Source organism: Phodopus roborovskii, unplaced genomic scaffold (genome assembly GCF_943737965.1).
Source record: "Phodopus roborovskii unplaced genomic scaffold, PHOROB, whole genome shotgun sequence".
Classification (NCBI taxonomy): domain Eukaryota; kingdom Metazoa; phylum Chordata; class Mammalia; order Rodentia; family Cricetidae; genus Phodopus; species Phodopus roborovskii.
Genome location: NW_026126418.1, coordinates 65,420,138 through 65,442,228, shown reverse-complemented (window position 1 = coordinate 65,442,228; position 22,091 = coordinate 65,420,138). Strand labels below are relative to the sequence as shown.

Below are 22,091 nucleotides of genomic sequence, written 5' to 3'. Positions count from 1 at the left end.
TACTATGGCATCTGCTTATCATTGCCCTATGTTAAGCATCTATCCCCCTTGACTCTTTCTTGACCAGTGGCCACGACCCACAGTCCTTGCCCTGATAAGCCATTACCACTGTCCTCTGACTGTCCTCTCTTTCTCTAGAACTACTTCAGAGATGCCTGGAACGTCTTTGACTTTGTCACTGTGTTGGGAAGTATTACTGATATTTTAGTAACAGAGATTGCGGTAAGTAGCATTTCCTGTTCCCCATCCAGGGTCCAAAGTGGCTTCCTTCTAGAGGGTTGTCCCCTAGTTATGTCCCCAGGTCCCATTGTAACTGCCTTCTCATGAGCCCCAGGAGTTTCGGGATAGGTTGCTGTTACTGCTATCCCCGGAGAAGGAGATGGATGACTGGGTATTTATTGTGTCAGCAGTTGCTCTTCTTGGATAAGAATATAGTTATGGGGTTGGAGAGATGGCTCAGCAGTTAAGAGCACTGTTTGTTCTAGGAAAGGACCTGGGTTCAATTCCCAGCACTCACGTGGAGGATCACAATCATCTGTAAGTCCAGTTCCAGGAGAGCTGACATCCTCTTCTGACTCCCTTACACACCAGGCATGCATATGGTACACAGCCATATATGCAGACAAAACATACATACACATAAAACAAATTTTGTTTTTTAAGTGGTTCTCAGAAGTCTTTCAGGTTGGTAGCCTAAGAATCTCCTGGAGCTCCATGGTAACTGCTGACCAGGAAGACAGGAATCTTTCTCTCTCTCTCTCTCTCTCTCTCTCTCTCTCTCTCTCTCTCTCTCTCTGTCTGTGTGTGTGTGTGTGTGTGTGTGTGTGTGTGTGTCTTTGTATGTCTTCGTGAATGTGTGTGTGTTGGATGTATTTAACAACTCAGTATCAAGAATATATAAACCAAACCCAGTAAGAATTTGTAACCCAACAAGAATTATATTTTTAAGTCTCTACTTCTCTATTTAGAGATACTCTTATTAAATATATATGGATAATCTCCAAAAACTGTCCAGTATTGGGGCATAAACTTGGTAAATATCAAAGAGCTGGAATCATAAAGCAATACTTTTTAGTGTGAGACATTAAATTGAAACACAGAAAATCTCATCTCTAAGAGCAGCTGCTGAAATGGATAGCCATGTAAAAGTTACTTCTTAAGAAGAAAAAGTAGGTAAGGACTAGGAAATGACTATGGTAGGAGAAGAATATGAAATGCTACGTCTTGAGCCAGGTACGAAGGGAGGATTTAAGTCATTCCCAGGGACCTTTGAGATCAGGCAGGCCACCCATCAGAGATGTCTCTGAGTAGAAGGAAACTGCAGGTTCCTACCTATGAACCACATGGGCAAAGGGTTGTACCAGAGATGAGTCTGCAAGCCCTAAGTGCATGTATGGAGGGAAGTGGACTCTGGCTATATTTGTTGTTGAGCTAAGAGCACCACTAGTGCCATTGTCACAGGAACTCAGGGGAAAGCAGGCTCTTATCTGGCCCTACTTCATTCAGAGTTCATGTTGAATATGTGGCATATTTTTACACAGTAATGCCTGGTTCCCTAGGAGACAGACTGGAGCTTTCTGGTATGTTAGTTAGCTCAAGTTGAACTGATATCATCATTGTGTATCTCCATTCACTTCTAGAGTCCCAGACAAATAGCCAAGCTTCTACTGCTCTGGTTTCTGACCTATGAGGCAATCCATATCCTTACCCTGTTGTTTACAATTCACTTGTCTGTCTCTGGTCAGTATGATAGACCAATCACAGACTGGCATGGTATTTGGAAAAGCCTTGGAAGCACCAAGTCCCAAGTGGACTTCTCTCTTATCCATAGTGTAGCAGCAGCTCCACCCTTCACGATAGTTAGATACACTGGCCAATGTGGAAACTGCTTACATAGCAATGGTGGTTTTTCTGGCATGAAGAAGTCCTCTTTCAATCACGTTTCTGTCATAGCTTTGGGTATTCTTTTGTGACACTTCCCGAGCTTTTGGAACAGGACCTATAGATTCATTGATTCTGGAGTTGAGAAGATAAGCACAAAGTCCACACTGGGCCCCTGGAGGGCTGGTGAGAGCTCCAGTACCCTCCATGGGCCACTAGTTCAACTTGATGTTTAGTATTCCATGTCCCGTGTGTTGGCTACTGTTTCACTGTTTTGCATTGTTTGCCCTGAGTTGATATTCTATGGACTCTGTGCTGGTCAGTCTGATGCTGACCCTGTCTGAAAAAACAAAACCAAACAACCTCAAAACAAAGTAAGGAGGGTGAAACCTAAAGGTTGACCTTGTCCTACACATGCATATATAATTATACATCTACAAGCCCACACACGCATGAATACTTATAAACATGAAATCCCATGCAATGTGGTTAGCCATATGCACAAGACTGTGCTGTTAAACATTTCATCAGGGATGGAATTGGGACTCATGAGGCCCTACCCCTCTCTGAGGGCCTATTGGGTGTTGCTGGGAAAGAGGTGCCATTTTCTTTAGTGGTGTAGCCACTGCAAAATATCCCATGCTCTAGTAGATAACCTTTTATTTATAGTCATTCAGTCAAGATATTTTCACACCGGAGCTCCATGCTGAGAATGCATTTGAAAACATCAAAAGGGCCAAGGATACTCTCACATGACACCTTCAAAAAGGCTGTTAATCACTATATGAAGTCACAGGTCATTTGATGACCTCTTACATGCAAAACTAACCAGAAAGGAAGAAAAAGAAAAAACCTGGGGATAGGAAGACTTTGTAAAGAAAATGTGGTAAAGTCAGCCATACTTTGAAGGAAGTTCTTCGGGTTTGGCTTTGTTCACATAGCTGTGCAGGGGATAGCAAGGAATGGTGCTAAGCATCATGAACAGAGAGTGCATGGCCTTGTATCAGAAGGTGACCTGGGCTTCTATTTTGAGTAAGCAGTCTTGTGAAGAGGGATGGTGTAAGCTGGTTATTAAGGCATGCCTCTGACTTCTTTGTTGGGAATGAAACACAGAGCAACTGCAGCAGCGAGGAGCTATCTCCATGGGGCTTTCCCCCAATCAAGCTTAAGGGCAGAATTTGATGCAAGGTTTTCATTTGGAAGTTGATCTTGGGAATGCTGGTAGGGAAGTAGTGAAGTGCTGGAGGGCAGAGTGGCCAGCCACCAAGGTGTTTACTACTACAAGTTACCCTATAGGGAGTTCTGAGTGAATGTGAAACATACCTGTCATTCTGTCATGTGACAAGGAAGTTGAGGGAATCTTTATCAACTACTGCTAGTTACTAACTAAAGGATTCTAGGGGAATGGCCAAGGAGTAAACCACCTTCTGGGAAGTGTCTAGGAAACCACCCAAGAAAGAAGTGAATACAGTATTGGGTTCTGGCCCTGAGACCATGAGGTCTGTGACCCATGTTTACCGTAGAACCTTTTTGCTGAGATGGGCTGTGGAATTGTGAGATGAATGTGGGTGAGAAACTATCAAATTCTAACTATAATTTGAAGATAGAGCAATGGATGAACCAGATATGGCCATGAAAGATGAGGTAGATGTGACGTGAAATTTGTGGTATAAGCACTTGGAAAAATGAGTTTTAGTGAATAGAAATGGGAAAGCTATATTTGATGTAGTTAATGGTGTGAATATTCACAGGTTTGTTGGGGAAGTTTGGGATGTAGCTGGTCATTTTAGGTTTGAGTTTCCTGGTAGCCCTTTAAAGAGTTGCCCAGTAGGTTGTTGGACAAAAAGCCATGGAGTTCAGTGAAGAAAACCAGGCCTAATACACGAAATTTGTGGTAGTGAGGATATAAAATGGTATTAGATTATATAAGCCTGAATGAGGTCAATAAGAGACGAGTGACTGAATCCTGGGACATTCCAGCCTGTAGTGACTAAGGAGATGCGCAAGAGCCAGCCTAAGAGGCTACAGAAGTGGGCAGTGAAAAGTTCTAAGCAACAGGGGCCTTCTGTGAGTGGGAAAAACAACAACAAAATGGGAAATGAGCAGAAGGTATGATTGGGCAGTTTACAAATTAGAAAACATAAATGTTCAATTAGCATAGAAGAAGGTAGTCAACCTTATCTGTAATCAGAGAAGCACAAACTGAAATGACATTGAGTTATCATTTTGTATCACCTGGTCTGTCAACCACTAAACATTCTAATGCTCAGGGTTGACAGGACATAGGCCATCCAGGAATCTCACACAGCTGTCAACTGGTCTAGTCTATGGAAATATTTTTACAGATGCTAAATTTGGTAAGGTACACATCTTCAGCGTAGCTCTTCAAGTGGATGCTATAGCAGCACAGAGATGTCTAGACACACACCAGCAGTGGAATGCATCAACTTCTGGGGTATATCAGTGCTGAGAAGACAGCAGTATCATGTATAAGTGACATCTACATCCTTGTGGATGCTTCTCGGGTGTCTACTCCTTGTCAGAGCCATGTTTGAACAAGTCAAAGAAAGTTTGCACAAGCTACCATTGCAAAGGCAGAATAGGCAAGTGCATACTGTGGTAAAACTGTAAGGACAAACAGTCATTGGTAAGTATTAAGGATTGCTACCACCTTTAGATAACAGCAAGAGAAACAGGAAGAATTCCAAAGTGATGGTGACACTCATGCTTTTTAGGCTGAATGGTGACGACATGGGATTTACTTTTATTTTTCTTCAAATTAATTTGTGCAGACATACACACACACACACACACACACACACACACACACACACATATATATATATATATATCATGTTTCATGTTTTACAATGCTAATGATGCAATAATTCTAAGAAGAAAAACTGGAACATGCCATTTAAATAGAAAAGCCAAGGTGTTTTGTCTTCCCAGCTCCTGGTTTTATAGACTCTCAAAGGTAGCTGCTCACCACAGTGCATCTCACTTGAAAGTGTTAGCCCCAATGTGGTTTCTGAGAAGGAGGCTTACTGCTTTTCTGATATTGGTGTACTGCCTCCCTGGTAAAAGGGTTCTTTATTTACCAGATAAAATGGTTCAAACATCAGTCTTCTAATTGTAAGGATAGTGCTGGGGGTATTCCACATGGGTGTATCTCCTTTCCTAGAGAGACACCTGGACTGCTGATTGCTGAAAATACCTAAGAAGATGGGTGCAGGTTAGGGACAGAAACCAGCTGTTGCTGGTGTTAGAGCTTTGTTCCAGGCAGAGGTGATGGTGCAGGAGCAAAAATTAACCAGCCTTTCTGTGCCTGTGCTATTGGGTGGTCCATGATTGTGTACAGTCTGGTTGAAAGCATCAGGAGCCTTAGTGCCCAGCAGGGCTGCTGGGAGGCTGGGAGGCTGGGATTGTGAAAACTCAAGTATGTTTGGCCCTACTCTTGCTGTGCCTGGAGGAGATGAGATGAAAGGAAAGCCGTTGTGTGGATTGATCAGTATTCTGTTTGTGTGTTTTTCATTTGAAGCCATTTTATACATTTGCTTTGCAAATGCCCTTCTTTTCCTTAGGCAAAAATTTGAGTGTCAGTTTCCATCCTCAACTTAAGGACCAATGGATGTGGCAAGGATGCCTAGAAGAGGGCTCTAAGTGTTCATAAACTGACATTGATTTCTTTGCCTGGAAATAAAATAATAATAAGTGTCTGTGACTCATCTTTGGATTTGCATTACAAATAAAATGCAAATGGATCTCATTGTCTGCATAACCTATAGATTTCAGAAACATGCTGTGAATGGATACACTTGTAGAAAATTATGTGGTTTAACAAAATCCTACATTTTCTAGTTAAGTATTCAGAGTTTGAGTTCTTGCTTGTGTTGATGACTCATTTTCTCTTTTGTTTCCTGTTTTTGTTCTTGATTTACCTTAACCTACCTGCTGACTCGCGTCATCCAACCAACATACAATGTGAAAATCCATGTCTCCGTCTGTATGTTGTGCACCTGCTGCTCAAACCACCCCAATTTGTAAATAATATGCAAAAAACCCATCCATGAAAACATCACATATAGGAAATGGTTGGTTTCACAACTTTAAACAGTTATTGTGCCTTTTTTCTCTGCTTGCTCCTCTTCTTTTGTTTCCAGGCTTCTGCCCACTGCCTTCTGAGGCATGAGCAAGACTTTGCTGGCTTACTCACCTCTGGCCTCTGCATGTGTTTTCTAAGGCAGCAAGGGTTTCTGAAGAGCTCCAAGAAGCTGCTTGAATCTTTCTGAGGAGAGGGGGTGGGGCTTTCTGGGGGACCTAGGGCAGATCTTTTGCTAAAACTCGTTCAAACTTTCAAAGTTTTGTAGGGTGTATTTTGTCCTCATCCCTGTAAATCCATGGTTTCTGTTGCACACTTGTCTCTCTTCCATTATGTTCCTGTCTCACCAACAGAAAATACTTATCCTCACCGCCAATGTGGGCTGTGGTGAAGACCCCATGCATTAGTCTTTGTTTCTATTGCTGTGGTCAAGAAACATGATCAGGACAAGTTACAGAAGGGAAAGTATTTGGGCCTTATAGCTGCAAAGGAAGTAGAATCTATCACTATAACAGGGTGTAGGCCAGGCAGGCCTGGGGCTGGATCTGCAGTCCAGGCAATCCATCCTTTGTAGACAGCTCTAACTTAGAGTGTCAGGGCTGAGGCATGAGGTTTAGGGGAGGGGTTGGAGACTGAGGTTCCATGATTCAGAACAGTATGTGAAGAGCCTGGATTGGAGGAGACTCTGCCCCAGTGTATTAGAACTCATGGGTCCCCATCCATGTCCCTTTGTATTTCACAGATCTATGAGCATGTCTTGCTCAGGTTCCTATGGACTTCAAGTACTGCTAGGCCTCTTGCAGGTCCTTGAGGATTTTAAGAAGAGAGTAAGGGAGTTTGGTAGCAGCTCATCTTCTACTGTGGCTGTGGAAATTCATCCACAAAGACAGACATTTGATATCCCCATTGTGGAAGCTGAATTCTTCATGTAGCTGGAGTTGTAAAAGCTTGAATTTTGAGGCGGTACCTTGACACTGCAGAATCCAGCCAGGCCAGGAAGTTTTACCTCCTTGTCTCTTATCTTCCTTTAAATAGCACATTTGACCACCTACTGTCTGTCTCTTTCCCCATCCACCCTCTCCCAAAACATGCCCCTTTTGGAATGAATGGAGTAACTGGTTTAGAACTGCGGGATTTTGTCCTTTGGTGTGGTGCTTGACCAGCAGGTATCCATAGGTCTAGGCTTTATGTTCAGGTGACATTCAGGAACAAGTTCTCCTTGTCTTGTGACTAACTAGAGGCCATGGTGTAGCTGGATGCCAGGTCTCAGCCCAGATCTCCTTGTTGGGAGTGTCTTACAATGCTTGTGTACTTGCAAGCCCCCACCCCCCAGTTATGCCTCATCCCCTGGGTATGGATGGCTCTGGTGTCTCTAGGTTGTTATATGCAAGGAGGCTAAGGCTAAATTGTTAGGGATTGGTGTCCCCTCAGGGTCAGTGATTCTTACAGGGACACTACCTGTGGCTTAGTGAAGCAGAAGCAAGGACAGTCCTGGGAGTGGAGCTACTTCCTGTGCAGCAGAAACCATGGGTCCTAGGAGCACAGGACAGGTATTCTTTACCACCAGTGAGATTACCAAGCCAGAGGTGAAACTCCACAATGCACAGCTGTATGCCTGTCCTTTGCCATCCTGCATGTGAATGGCATGGTGGTGCCTAGCCCATCCCTCGGTGCTTGGGGGCATCTGGCAATTATCACCATCTAGTCTAGTGGTACTCTAGGGTTGCCTATCTATTGCTGCCCCGTTCAGTCCTGAGCACTTAGGGAGCACCCAAGAGCAAAGCTTGGGTGGAGGAGTATGAGTCATTGTCAGCAAAGTAGAGATGACCATGGTCACCTAGATATGCTGTTGCTTATAGAGCCTTCCCATCATCCATATTGCCTTCTGTTTTGCCTTTACTACAGGGAGCATTTATTTTCCCCCAAATCTTCAGGAAGTCTCTCTGGCAGGCACCCTAGTATAGGCTGCTTTGAGTTGGGCAATCGTTGTATTGTTATAATCCCTGTCCCTCAAAATCAGCTGAACTGCTAGTTAACAAAGTAGAAGCCTGGAGAGGGGTGGGTATTTGTATTTGCCCCCATCTCCTCATCCTTGGTATTAATAGACAACGGTTCTTGGCTGCCATGTCTGTAAATGAGATTCTTTCCTCATTTCAAGCTAGGGATCTGCCAGCTTTGTCAGCTTTCAGGGTCATGCCCTGAGGTGATATTTGCCCCCTTGCTGACTTGGTCATAGTTTGGGGCCCCTTTGTGTCCATAGACTCTTCTATGTAGTGTTTGAAATTAGTCCTGCTTCTAGGGCTCCAACACCCTTCCCAGAGTTACCTTCAAGGTGGCTATACCCTGCCCCTTGCATAAAGATTCCAGAACTGCTGTTACAAATGGTTGAGAACTGTAAGAATTCATCCCCAAGAGTGGAAGCAACAGATAAGGCAAAAGTGTTTATTGGAAGGAATTAAGCATGAAACCCATTCCCCCCACTGAATGTATCCTCTGCCAAGATGGGCAGCCCTGGAGCATCTTCTCAGCTCACCCTGCTTCTGTATGTGCATGCACTGTCCTGCTCTACTGTTTCATTCAACATATGTGTCCTCTTTCCTTTTTATTTGTCACTGAATCTTGACAACACAAATGTGTATGAGCCTGAGCTGCTTGCAAATTGGAAAATGTCAAGTGTCAGGAAGTTGCTTTCAGATGATAGTATAGGCACCTGGTGTCTAAATAGGCAGAAAACACCTGGCTGCACAGGTGCCCTACCAATGCAAGCATACCCCCTCCCCCAGATCCAGAACCCCGAAAAAGCCTGCCAATAATTCAAGGCACCCATGGTCAGGTAATCTCTAGAGTCTGGGGTTTAATGGTTTATTATTTTGTGTGCTTGGTTTTGAACCCTTAATTGAGGGAACAGTGCCAGATGTCCTGGGTTCTCTAGAGCAGAGAGAGGCCTGTTGAGGATGGGTGGCACAGATAGCTTCTATGGCAGGAGCAGCAGTGACCATACCTACTCTTATAAGAATGTCTTCCAGAACCTGGACCAGTCCCAGAGAAGCCAGCCAGGGTCTCATCCAGGCAAGGCCTTTACTGATTGAGCCCAGAAGGAAAGGTTGGCTGCTAAGCTCAGGCGGGTGTCACTTGAGGAATGCCCACTGGAGAGTACCTGGAAAGTTTGGCAGTTTTCTAGGAGAGTGCCAGTATTGGAGGCTCATAGGTGATCTTCCAGCACTATCTGGAAGAAGGGAGGGACTTTGGAGAGCTTTTCTTTTTGTCCTTTACTGTTGGGGAATGGCCCTAATGTGAAGGAAATTTTCTCTGACTTGCTGCATGAGAATTGACTTTTTGTTTGGAAGGTTTTCTGGCAGTCAGTTGATGCTTAACTAAAGCAATGATTTCATTTTTATTTCTTTTAACCACATTACTTTCGGGGGGAGTACACAGGGACTTGGTGAAAGGTTGTAGGATGGAAGCAGCTCATCTGCACTTTTTGAGAGGGATTCCAAAGATTAGGAAACAACAATTCTTCTTACAGAACAACTTCATCAACTTGAGCTTCCTCCGCCTCTTCCGGGCAGCACGGCTGATCAAGCTGCTTCGGCAGGGATACACCATCCGCATCCTGTTGTGGACTTTCGTCCAGTCCTTTAAGGTAAAGCAGGGCTCTGGTGCAGGCTGGACAACTCCCTTTGGGCATTTCCTGTTTCTCTTCCTTTACCATGCTTCCTGTCTCCCACTCAGAGTGGACTTTCCTCTGGAAGGCTGAGCTAGGGTAGGACATGTGTGCCTTTTTGGCATCTGTTATCCTCGTGCAGTTTCTGAGTGAGCAGTAGGTGATTTGCTAACAGCCATACAGCTCTGAGATGGGCTTATGCTCTCCGGTCACAGACAAGCAGACAGGACCACTTGCTGTTGGAAGGGCTTAGTGGTCAGTGGGGTGGAGCTGGGCCAGGCTGAGGTTTGTGTAGCCTCAGGGATGCCCTGGAGCTGATGTGCTCGTGTGTCTCCAGGCGCTGCCCTACGTGTGCCTCCTCATTGCCATGCTGTTCTTCATCTACGCCATCATCGGCATGCAGGTGGGTGCTACCTGCCCAGATTGGATTGGACACAGGGCTGGCTCCTGGCTGCTGGGTGAAAGGGATACGGGTCATTGAAAGGGATACGGGTCATTGCCGTTAAATGATAATAATACAATGAAGTGATCATTTGCCATAAAATAAATTCTGGTATAAACATGGAGTGAGTTAAGCCTCAGAAGCACCGCTTTGTAGCAGAATAAACCAGGACAGCACAGATTGGGCTCTCAGCAACCCATTTCTCTGGGAAGCCATACTTTGGTGTTTTTGAAAGTGAGGTCCAGGCACTTACTTTTTGATGGCATCTGGCTGGTGGCTGTTGTCTGGCAGCCAGCTAAAAGGTTCCTTTACAGGTCAGATGTCCCTGAGGAGATCCTTCCCAGAGTGGAAGCAGAATCTCCCCCCACCCCATTATTGAATTTAATAACAATGTAGCTTTTCTTTATTTTGTCAAAGGATATTTAAAAGATGTAAATCAACATCTTAATTGTAAACGTGGCCACTTGCTAACGGTGTAGATGGGAGTGCCAAAGCGTTGAGTTCTAAGATTCTTATTTCAGATTGAAATTTTCCCAATTTAAAGATTTTCTGAGGTTTGATACTTTTTAAAACAAACATGCACATATTTTTGGTTGTTGCTTTTGTCTGTGGATATCCAATAACATATGTTTCCCTGATCTTTGTGGAAGTGTGATAGTTCATAGACTTTCACTTAGTTTGGGTATTAGGCTTTGCATGGCTCTTGGCTCGTCTGCATTTCTTACCCCGAAAACAGTCTATTAGATTGCCTAAAAGCCTGTTGTACTATTTGTATAGGAGATTCCAAAGAGCATTACCTGAGCTGTTACCAACCTAATTACAGTTTTGGATTAGAGAGTGACCTGAAAGGCTTCCTAGGCAAAGCAGAGCCCAACCTCCTTCCCCCCCCCCCCCCCACACACTTATCCTGGTTACTCAGACTTGCTTCCCTGGGCAGCCTCAGATCCCCAGCTGTGTGTGTGGAGCTGTGGAACTTAGTGTGTTCCACTGAAAGGTTGTTTGTGGTGGGAACCAGACTCGCCCCAGGCAAACCCCTGTCCCTTGTGTTGTCCTCAATGTTGCATGCACACTTTTTATTGCCTAGTATAGTTCCCAGAATGGTACTCTGTTATTTTTCTCCATTTCAGGTTTTTGGAAACATTGCCCTTGATGATGACACCAGTATCAACCGACACAACAACTTCCGGACATTTCTACAAGCCTTAATGCTGTTGTTCAGGTGTGCTGTTTCTAAGCTAAACAACATGTCCACTTTTCACTTGTGATAAATGAGGATTTATTCCATTCATGGGGACCATTTCCCTTCCAACACCAAAATTATGCCATTTCTGTGGAGAGGGTCTTCCAGTTCTTTTGCTTCCTATTTATTCTTTCCAAAGGGCTCTTGTCTGCTGGGGGAGGGATTCTGTGGCTAGGTGTCTAGAGGCCATACAGTCTGGGGAGGGCAGTGGGTACTTCGCAAAGTCTCATTTGACTTGCTGGTGTCACACTGTCAACCCGATCACCATGTTGGTCACCTGTATCAATGGATGAAGGAGAAACAGGACACACAGAGGGAGTTTTCAGCCACTCAGAAAAGAGAGCCAACTCCCCAAAGCTGGTGATCTGAACATGCCTCCATTCTCTGCTCTCCCTCATTGCTCTCACTGGAACTGCAGTGGCTTAGACTCCTGGGTGCCTTAAAAAAGTGGCACACAGGGTCCAGAGCAAGAGGCCCATCTGCACAAGTTCTAGGGCTGTAGACATCACCCACCTTCCTCAGAAGTATACTGAGGAGACTAGTCCAAAAGTGCGCTTGAGGGTAGGAGGGAGGTGTGATATGGTTATCTGCACCCTTATAGTCTTTTATTTGGCCATCCTTGGCTCCAGAGGAAATGGGCTCTTTGTAGAGATTGATAGTGAGGTGTGCTGAATACAGACCCTGCTTTGGGACCCCTTCCTGAGATTTCACTACATCTGTCCTGTATGTAAATGTGTCACCCAGTCCTGTGGTATACCTGTCCCCAGCTTGTCTGTAGATGTTTCTCTGGGCTCCAGCTGATAGATTGATTTTATTTCATCATGTATTGATATTCTGCCTCATGCCACACAGATTTAAACAAACTTACGAAGTCAACTTTCCTTTGAGGCTTTTGCTCTCATAATATTTCTGTCCTTCCTGAGTTTTCTGTCATGAGAAGTGTTTCTACCAGTCATACTGGCTCTGGTGGAACAGCCAGCCTGTAAGAAGCGCCCCACCCCTGGTGACATCAGTGGGCAGTGGTCTCTTCTCCTACGCAGGATCAGCTCTATACATGTGCATGGACCTTCTGCTGTCTTTGCCGGTCACCTGTCTATAAACAAAAGTGCACAAGAGCTCCCAGGTGGCTACTTGGAATGTTTTTGAGAAGCAGTGCTGATGTGAAAGTAGACTGAGTGGGGGGGGATGGGGAGCAACATAAGAGTGGGAAAAGAATAGGAAAGGTGTATGAGTTTGGGCTTCAGCAATGAGTGGGAAGTAAGGAGACCAGCTGCACTCGACCTGCTGGGACACTGAAACAATGGGAGGCCACTTACACATGCTTAGGGGCAATGAAGGAGAGCAGTGGTACTTCCTGATGGCAGGCTTGTGGGCAGAATGCATAAAGTGGTGGCTAGACTGACCACACAGTTAAAGGATGGTGAGGACAAGGAACACTGGGTTTTGAAAGTTAGGAGTGTGCTGGAACATGTTGTGTTCACACTGGAGTGAGCCGGTAGTTGGTTTGGAAATCTCCTGTCATCCAGGTTCTGCACTTGTGCAGAAACCCAAAAGAGGAGCTTCCCTCTACCCAGTTGTCTCAGGGGCACTGCTGGCCAAGCTCTGGGTTTCCTGGGGCGCTCCCTCTGGACCTGCCTTTGTGTGCTTACAGCTCTGTCCTCCTCAGGAGTGCCACTGGGGAGGCCTGGCATGAGATCATGCTGTCTTGTCTGGGCAACCGGGCCTGCGACCCATATGCCAACGCCAGTGAATGTGGGAGCGACTTTGCCTACTTTTATTTTGTCTCCTTCATCTTCCTTTGTTCCTTTCTGGTAAGTCCTTTTGTTTGTTTGTTTGTTTGTTTGTTTTTTGTCCATGTCTGCCTGTCTCAGGCCAACTCCTTTGTTAGTTCCTGATTTTGACTGAGTCCACCATTATATGCTGGTCCCATGCTTAAAGCCTTTGTCCACTATGATAATGGAGTTCAATGAAGCAGTGTGCCTGGTGTGCTGAGTAAGTGACATTAGGATTGGTGTAAAAGGTTGGTGGGCTTGTCCTTAGGCATGTGGAATCCTGGGAACCTTAGGGCACTACAGCTTATCTGGCTTGGGTTTGGACAATGAGGGATGGAGTGGCAGAGTGAGCAGGGGAGGCTGTCGTGAGAGGCAGTGGTTCAGAGGAGGTTGAGAGAATTGGGAAGGACTGATCTACAACTTGAAGGTAGAGCTGATTAAAGAAGAGAAAAGAAAGCCACACTCCAGAATTTTAATTCAATAAATGTGGGCCCTCCTTCTGATGGACACATGAAGCTCTTATGTGGTTAGAAGCTTCTTATGGGTTAGAAGGCAGGAGAGACACCACACAGATCTTGGGTCTGGAGACGCGAGTGAGTTATCCTTGTGTTAAAGTTTCTGTGTAGCTGAACTGTATCTTCTGTGTTCACGAAGCACAGCCTAGCAACTCGTGTGTGTGGCTTAAGCAATGTGAATCTCTTGAGTGCTTATTAGAAGTGCAGGGCTAGGAAAATGGCTCCGTTGATAAAGTGCCTGCCACCCAAGCAAGAGGACCTGAGTTCTTCCGCACTTATGAGAAAGGTGGTGTTTGTATGTAACCCCAGTGTTGACAGGAGCACAGTATGGAGCTGATAGGACCCCCAAAACTCTTTATACAGCCAGTGTAGCAGAGTCAATGAGAAACCCTGTTTTAAAAAGTAAGGTGGGTAAGTGATTAAGAAAAGACACCTGATGGCAACCTCCAGCCTGTATGTACACATATGGACACACCATGCCCAGTGCCCACATGTGAGAACAAGACCAAGTATGTGTGAGTGTCACACACATACACACACACACACACACACACACACACACACACACACACGTGCTCAATGTCCACATAAGAAAACAGGAGCAAGTGTACAAATATACACAAGGAGAAGTTAAACCTTGCCTCAGACTTAACTAAGTGTCTAGGGAAAGGATCCAGGAATTTGAGTTTTTTTCCTTAAAAATAAAAGATTTCCTTATTCTTATTTTTTGCATACATATGTCTCACTGTGTGTGTATAAGTGTGTCCCCGAAGGCCAGAAGAGGGTATCCCAAAGGTCAGAAAAGAGCATTCTATTGCTTGGAGCTAGGGTCGCAGGCAGTTGTGAGCCACCTACATGGATGCCTTAAACCTAACTCCAGACCTAACTAGTCCTTTGAAAGGGCCGCAGGTGCTCATAACTGCTGAGTCATTTCTCCAACCTCCCTTTTTACGTTTGTGTGTTTATGTATGTGTTTTCGTGGGTGTGTGCACATGTATGTATGGGTGTATATGCATGTGGAAGCCAGAGGTTTATGTCAGCTATTTCCTCAGTTTGCTCTCAACCTTCTGCTTTGGAAACAGGGCCCCCTACTGAACCTACAGTTCATCAGTTTGGCTAGGCTGGATGTTTCATTTCACTAGTGCTGGGGTTACATGTGTGTGCCTCTGTGCTTGGATTAACATGGGTGCTGGGAATCCAAATTCAGGTCTTCCTGTTTCTGCAATGGACACATTACCAACAGAGTCATTCTTCAGTCTGGATCTGAGTTTTAGTGAGCTATTAGGTTACCCTGTAAATGTGAAACTTGGAGGAGCAAATGAAAACCACAGGCATTAATGAAAATGAATAAAGGAAAACTTAATTAGATGGGAAAAGACATCACATGTCTGTGAGTTGGAGCTTAGTATTATCACAATGGCAATGCTCTGGGCAAAAATGGAAAGGCAGATCCTCAAATCCATGTTCAATTGCTAGAAAATAGCCAAAACATCTTGAAACAAAGTTGAAGGATTATACTCAATAAATGGGCATGGGCTGGGCAGTGTGAGAGTATTGCTTATAGTCTGGCCAGTTCATTTGGACACGGGTGCTTGTAGGGAAATAATTTTCTGTCTTTTAGTCTTTCTGTCTTTTCAGAGTAAAAATTGGGATTTGTGGGATTATGAATCCTTGAGGCTGAGGAGATGCTAGAAGTCCCAGTGCAAGGAGGCCTGTGGGGACAGCAGGTCTGTCTTTACCCACTAAGAGTGACCTCTACTGTCCAGAGAGCTCTTCATGCCAACAGTGGACAGAGCTTGAGGGCAGGTGAGAAGGCACAATGGAGTATGTCACCTCTTCTCCTTCTTGTCCTGCAGATGTTGAACCTCTTTGTTGCTGTGATCATGGACAATTTTGAGTACCTCACGCGGGACTCTTCCATCCTAGGGCCTCACCACCTAGACGAATTCATTCGAGTCTGGGCTGAGTACGACCCAGCTGCGTGGTGAGTGAGCCCCAGTGCTCTATGTCTCGGGGTTGTCATTACCGGTGGCTCTCAAGACAGGTGGTCTTAGACAGTTCCACGTGCATGTCTCCTCAGGTGTTGGTATGAGGCCTAGAGATTCACCCAGTTCCCTGTGTGGTAGCACTGGTCCCCCTGTCAGGAGACGTTCCTTTTTGACCCCATGCCTTGGTGCAGCTCTGGGACAGAGACAGTCTTTGAGACCCTCAATATGGTCCCCAGGAGAGTGCCTGTGCCTGGGGGTCAAGGAACATTTCCAGGGCTCTTTGCACAGAAGTGTCCTGCCTTTTCCCAAGGCTCGTCTTGTGATGGAACATGGAGGCCTAGTGCGGGAGGGTGAAGAGGCAGTGTGGAATTCTCAGAGGGCTTTGAGAGCAAGAGCACTGTGTGGGTTTTTGTTGTTGTTGTTGTTGCTGCTGCTGTTTAAAGTATTAGTGATTGAACCCAGAGATGCATGCAAGTTAGGCAGGCACTGTACCAACTGTACTCTCCTTCCATAATGTGGGCTTTAAAAACTTCCCTAGGTAGACTTGAATTTTCCTCTCCCAGCCTTTTGCTGTCATAGGCACTGTTTTATTAAAACCATAGGAATTGAGAAGGCCTTATTATGTTTTAGCTCCTTTAATCAATGCAGAAAATAGTTACTGTGCTACATAAGTTATGGATGATTTGTTTCTAGACAGCAAGGGCCTCATGGAGTGGGTTGGGTTCAAAAGTCAAAGGCGTTTGAAGCCAGGTTCCATGGAGAGCCCTGAACAATCACGTCATGTGACTCTCCCATGCCAGAGGCCATATTCCGGAAGGCAGGCAAGCAGGACACCAGGGGCTCTCCATCTGTGTGTGTGCTCATTCCTTCACCTGCCTAGACTGGTACTTTGACCACTCATTTCCTTTACTCACACATTCCTTCATCTTCTCTCACCTATCTCCTTGTTCACTTGTTCATTGTACTAATGACTTTTTTGATTTTGTAATCATATCTCACAAAAGACATCATAAGGGGAAAAGTCTGTTTTGGCTTACAGCTTTTTATTTGTTAGTTTTTTCAAGACAGGGCTTCTCTGTGTAGCTCTGCTGTCCTGGAACTCGCTCTGTAGACCAGGCTGGCCTTGAACTAACAGAGATCTGCCTGTCTCTGCACTCCAGAATGCTAGGATTAAAGGTATGCACCATCAATGCCAAGGTAATTTTGGCTAATAGTTTTAAGAAATACTATATCCTAGCATGGAAGGAAGCGTGGTGGCAGGACCATGAGACAGCTGGTCACACTCATAGATGAGTACTGCTGTTCAGCCCCCATTTTTCTTTCTGTTCAGTCTAGGATCCCAGCCCTTGGATCCATCTCAGTCCAACCTCGACATTCTTGTCACTGAGAGAATGCTCAGAGGCTCTGTGTTGGGAGATTCTTAGTCCTGTTCTGCTGACACTCAGCCCTGACCATCATACTCACACACTTGGTTGCTCTGTCATTTCTCCTTTATTTAGCTCTTACTCAGTTCACTTGTTCAGTCACTCAAGTAGCAACTGCTAAGGGCTCTTCCCGGTAGGGTAGGATATAGGAGGGGGAGGAGCTAAGAGAACTGGCTGCTGGTGGAGATACATATGCCTCTTCTTGTCTCATTTACCACAATTGTTCAAGAACTGCACTGCAAATGAAGAGTTTCCCTTGAATAAGTGAGTGGTCACTTCCTATGCTCTAGGGATGGTAAGATGACTGCAGTTACATGCAGTTCCCCACCTGCCCTTGTCTGCCTCTCACAGGTCTGCATTTTTCTATGGCATAGTTGGCCGAGTGAGGTCAGGTTCCTGGTGGGAGCCTGGAGGACATGGTCAGGCTGGACCTGTTTAGGTTTCTGGTGGTAATATGATGAGACTAATGGCTAGAGTCCTGCTTTCCAAGGAGCTCCTTGGGTTCTGCTTCCTCAAAAGTGCTCAATAAACCCAGAGGACTTGGGGGAGAGTTGGACTTTCTTCTGCTGGGCTGAATTCCCATTTCCCTGTCCTTCATCCTCTTCTATGCCCCTAGGGATGGACAAGAAGACTGCGGGTGTATTCAGTCCCCTCCCCCACCTGCCCTTGTCTGCCTCACACAGTGTGCGTTCTGAGGTGCTGCACAAAGTTGTAATCCTAGAGGTTTTACAGCATTGTATGGGGAGCCTGGGACACAGGTCTCTTCTGTTGGGGTTATTTGTACTGACATCATCTCCATGTATATTTTCCATTTATATGAGAATCTTCAGCTTTTTTACAGTCCAGAAGCAGCAGAACCATGTGTTGTTCTTACTCATATTGTACCTGTCCAGTTTTTGACTTTATGGAGGCTTCTCATATCTGATATGTCTATATGCCTTATCTACAATTCCCAACACCCTTCCTGATATGCATAGGCCCAGGGATATTGCATTGGTTCTGTGGTCTGGCGTATTGCTGAGGTGAGATACAGTGCAGAGACTGGACTTTGTCATACAAAGGGCAGGACAAGCTCCAACTACAGAATTAGCACTTCCCAGTGATCCTGGCTGTGACCTGAAGAGTTACTGCTATTTCTGGAATATTTCCCCACGAGGAATATGTGCTACAGAAAACAGATGCTCTGTATGACGCTGCACTTTGCACTGAAGGTCATCTGTGAAGGAACAGCATCCCCTTAGTCCTTATGAACTACAACAGCCAGTTCCTACCATCACTTGTAACCAAGAAAGGGAGGGACACGTACAGTAGTGCTTAGCAGGTAGACTTGGCCTGAGTACAGCTTTGTGATCATGCACAGTGGAGAACTAGGGGCCCTGGAAATTACAGGCAAGTTGAAGAGGTAGCTAAACACAAGCCTTGAGGCAGAGGTGGCACATGGCCAGAAGACAAGATGATCGAGCAATCCAAAGTACAACTGAAGTTGATTCTGGTTCCCCTCCAGACTACTCTAGGAGTTGGATGTTTTGATAATGCGTCCAAACAGGTTAGAGCTGGATCCTACAAGTGGACAAGGCCAATGCAAACTTGGCAGGTGGTTGTCTTCATTGCCCACGTGACCATATGATTTTCTCATTATTTGGGAAAAACTTTGAAACCACATACAAACGGTCAATTTTTTAGCATTTGTGTATGTGTATGTACAAGCATAGATGTGTGTGAGCATATGCATGTGTGTATATGTGAATGAGCCTGTGTGTCCTATACATGTACACAAAATATGTACACATAGGTACATGCATGTATACAAGCATGTTTTGTGCATCCATGTGAGTTTATGTGTACGTGTGTGACAGACTGTTTATGTGAACATGTCTATGTATGTATGGCAAGTGTACATGTGTTGTGTGCATATGTGAGTCATCACATGCATGTATGTACATATTAGGGTGTTTATGTGTCATTTGTGCACTGTGTGAACTTATACATGCTGTGAGATACTAGAAAGGCATGGAGCTCTTGGTCGCTGTGGCTGCCTTTCCCCAGCCTCAGTCTATTGCTTCAACACTAAGCGTTGAAGTGTTGAGACTCAAAATGAGAATGACAGTCACATATCCACCCATCTGTCTGTTCAGTGAGCATTTCCTAAGCATCTGCTGTGTCCTGATCTGGGGTCCCCAAGGTGAAACCATGAGCAAAGCTATATGATGGGTTAGTCGTGTGGCCATAGCTTGAGGCCAGGATGTTTTTGAGGAGGGAAAGCACATGTGCCATCTGAGCTGTATGAAATGAGGCAAGATGAACTGAGTTCTAGGTCACTCTGAGGTGTACAGACAGATGGTACGAGGCTTGAGTGAGTGCTAAAAACTGGAAGAGAGTGAAATAATGTTACATGGGTAACTTTTTTTTTTTTGTAGAAAGCTTTTGAATGTTTTGGGAAAATATTCCAGAAATAGCAGGGTTAACAGCATCATGCCCAAATCTTTCCAGTGCTGTCATATTATGGGCTTAATGGATAGGCCCCCATTGTAACTGTCCCCAGGGTTCAGCAAGATGTGGGAGGCCCAAGTAAAACTTCTCTTTTCCAGAAGTAAATTGCGCATGGCTTGGCACTGATTGGACTGAGAGGGTAGCAACATAGGAGAAAGCAGAGACAGTGCTGACCAAATCCCAGGGGAACATCAGTGTGTCCAACGAGAAGGGGACGAGGCATTTAGATGTGAACTTATGCATAGGATTTCTGCATTCGAGAAATAGGTGGGGTGCATCATCATAGTGAGAACAAAGGTCAGAAGGGGACATGTTAAGCAGGGCTCTGGCATTCAGGAACTGAGGGAACAGACAGACAGCAAGCACATGGGCAGGTCCTGTCGAGACTGGCCAATGATAGGCATAACACAGTATGTAAGGTGGGGCTCATGGCAGAGGGAGGGCTGTGGGTATAGACAGAACATTGTTCTGAGTGTTTCATGGCTTCCTTCGATGCAGGGGTTATCTTGGGGTTGACACTTTCTGGGGAGCACTAGACTCCAGGTCCCACCAGGAAGGACTGTCTAGTTGTAACCCTCACCTCCACCTCACAGCTCATCTTCCATTGCAGACTGGGTGGGTCGGTGGGATGGACTCCATCATGCCTTGTTGCCATAACCTGTGACATTTCCTTTCCAGTTGCCGGATTCATTATAAGGATATGTACAGTTTGTTGCGTTGTATTGCGCCACCCGTTGGCTTAGGAAAGAACTGCCCTCGTAGGTTGGCCTACAAGGTTTGCAACTTCAGAGCCTCCATCTGACATACTTCCCTGCCCGAATCGCAAACACTGCACACACTCCCTGCCTGATTTGGGAATGACAACACCTCACCTTCTCTTTCCTCTGTCCTGCCCTGCCCTGCATTCCAGCATCCTGGATACTTTGGTTCCCTGTCTTATCTCCCCCAACCCCTCCAGCTGGCTGGAGGCAGGCAGCCTTCAAGACAGTGCCCAAGGAGTATTCTAACCTGGCTAGGCTGAGTCTGCCAGGACCCGCTGTCTGGGTGTGGGGAGTGGGGCTGAGGGGTGTGTGTGGGTGAGACAGGCCCTGCCTTTGTCAAGGAAACATCCATCACACCCAGCACTCCTGCAGGCTCCTATGAATGGGCTGATGGTCAGACAGGCCAGAGGCTGAGAGCCCAGAGGAGAAGTATGAATGTGGGTGCAAATAAACAAGGAGCAGTTGTCCCTGTGGGCCAGAACAGGCTTTTGAGTCCCCAGGGGAGGGGAGAGTGGGGACAAGAAGGAGGAGCCCTCCTGCGTCGCTTCTGGACTGATGTGCTCAGCTCAGGGAGAAAACCCCTGGCCTGGAAGTGTGAGCGGAGGGCAGGGTCTGGGCAGATCTGCCCTCTGGAGAAAGGCTGGACTCTGCTGTGTCTCTGAGACCCCAAGCCCACAGGCAGGTGCTCTGGGGTAGAGGGAAGCCCCAGCCTCTCGACTTGGGAAGATGCTTCACCAGCCCCAAGATGCTCCCCTGAGTCCCCAGCCTTGGGTTCTAGGTCCCACAAGGGGCCACACCCGACCTGTCGGTCCCAACCTGTACTGTCAGAGGCACCAGTGGCACCGGGCCACAGCTTCCTCAGCGCCTCCCTTCCTGCAGTCTCCTTCCCATCCAGCCCTTGACCTCAGCAGCAGCCCTGCCCTGGGCTGGCCTCGGGCGTCTCTGGGCTTGGAGCTGACTTGCCCTGTCATTAAGTTTAGTTCCCTAAGAGCTTTGGGGCTCCTTCTCTAGTTTTCTAGTCCATGGTAGATCTTTCTCCACTTTTGCCTCTGGCCTTATTTGGAAGCAAATGTAACCTGGCTGCTGAGGCAGGCATTGCTGTTGTGGTTTGCAGCAGCAGCAACCCCATCTCTACACATCTTGGCCAGTGCTTCCTGCATGGTGAAACAACTCTTTCTGATTCGGCCTGGTCTACAGTTCTAAAAGAGTGAAGTCAGAGATTTATAACCCAAAGCCGCCCCGATGCAGCCCTTCCTCACCCCTCCATGTTCATTAGCTCAGACGTCACCCCTGCCCGCTGCCCTGCATTGGGCTGCTATGAGGAGGTGAGGCTGGGGGTGGGGGCAAGCAAGGGTCAAGTCAAGCAGAGATTCCCTCATTTTACTTGTTTTGATTTGGGGCATTCACCCGACACCTTGGTTAACTGAATCTGTTTTCTTGTCTGCTTCCTCCCCTGCCCGCTCCCTGCTCTACCCCTCCTGCCGTGTGCTCTCCTGTGGACAACCCCACTATGCCTGGCCTCTGGAACGGGTTTCCAGTGGGCGCATCAGTTACAATGACATGTTTGAGATGCTGAAACACATGTCCCCACCTCTGGGGTTGGGGAAGAAATGCCCGGCTCGAGTTGCATACAAGGTAGACCTTGCCCCTGCACTGACCCTGCAACCCAACCCAGGAGCCATCTGTGCTTGGCTGGGCCCACCTGGGCCTTGCTCAGCCCCCAGAGCACTCATGGGCTCTCACCTGCTTTCTCAGGATTTGTCTGGCTGTGTGGCTGTACTTGGCTGCCTTCCCGCTGCACCCTATAACCAC

At 46.3% G+C, this 22,091-nt stretch overlaps 1 protein-coding gene across 1 annotated transcript in view; it reads left to right on the top strand.

Annotated features, from left to right (window-relative positions):
* The window catches only part of Cacna1b (calcium voltage-gated channel subunit alpha1 B), a 162,940-nt gene that overhangs the window by 125,514 nt on the left and 15,335 nt on the right, over positions 1-22,091 (top strand). Inside the window, exons 32-38 of the mRNA XM_051184754.1 lie at positions 139-222; positions 9,510-9,626; positions 9,985-10,050; positions 11,217-11,308; positions 12,996-13,140; positions 15,473-15,600; positions 21,818-21,914. Of these exons, the coding sequence (XP_051040711.1) occupies positions 139-222; positions 9,510-9,626; positions 9,985-10,050; positions 11,217-11,308; positions 12,996-13,140; positions 15,473-15,600; positions 21,818-21,914 (729 nt within the window). The remainder of the gene's footprint in view (positions 1-138; positions 223-9,509; positions 9,627-9,984; positions 10,051-11,216; positions 11,309-12,995; positions 13,141-15,472; positions 15,601-21,817; positions 21,915-22,091) is intronic.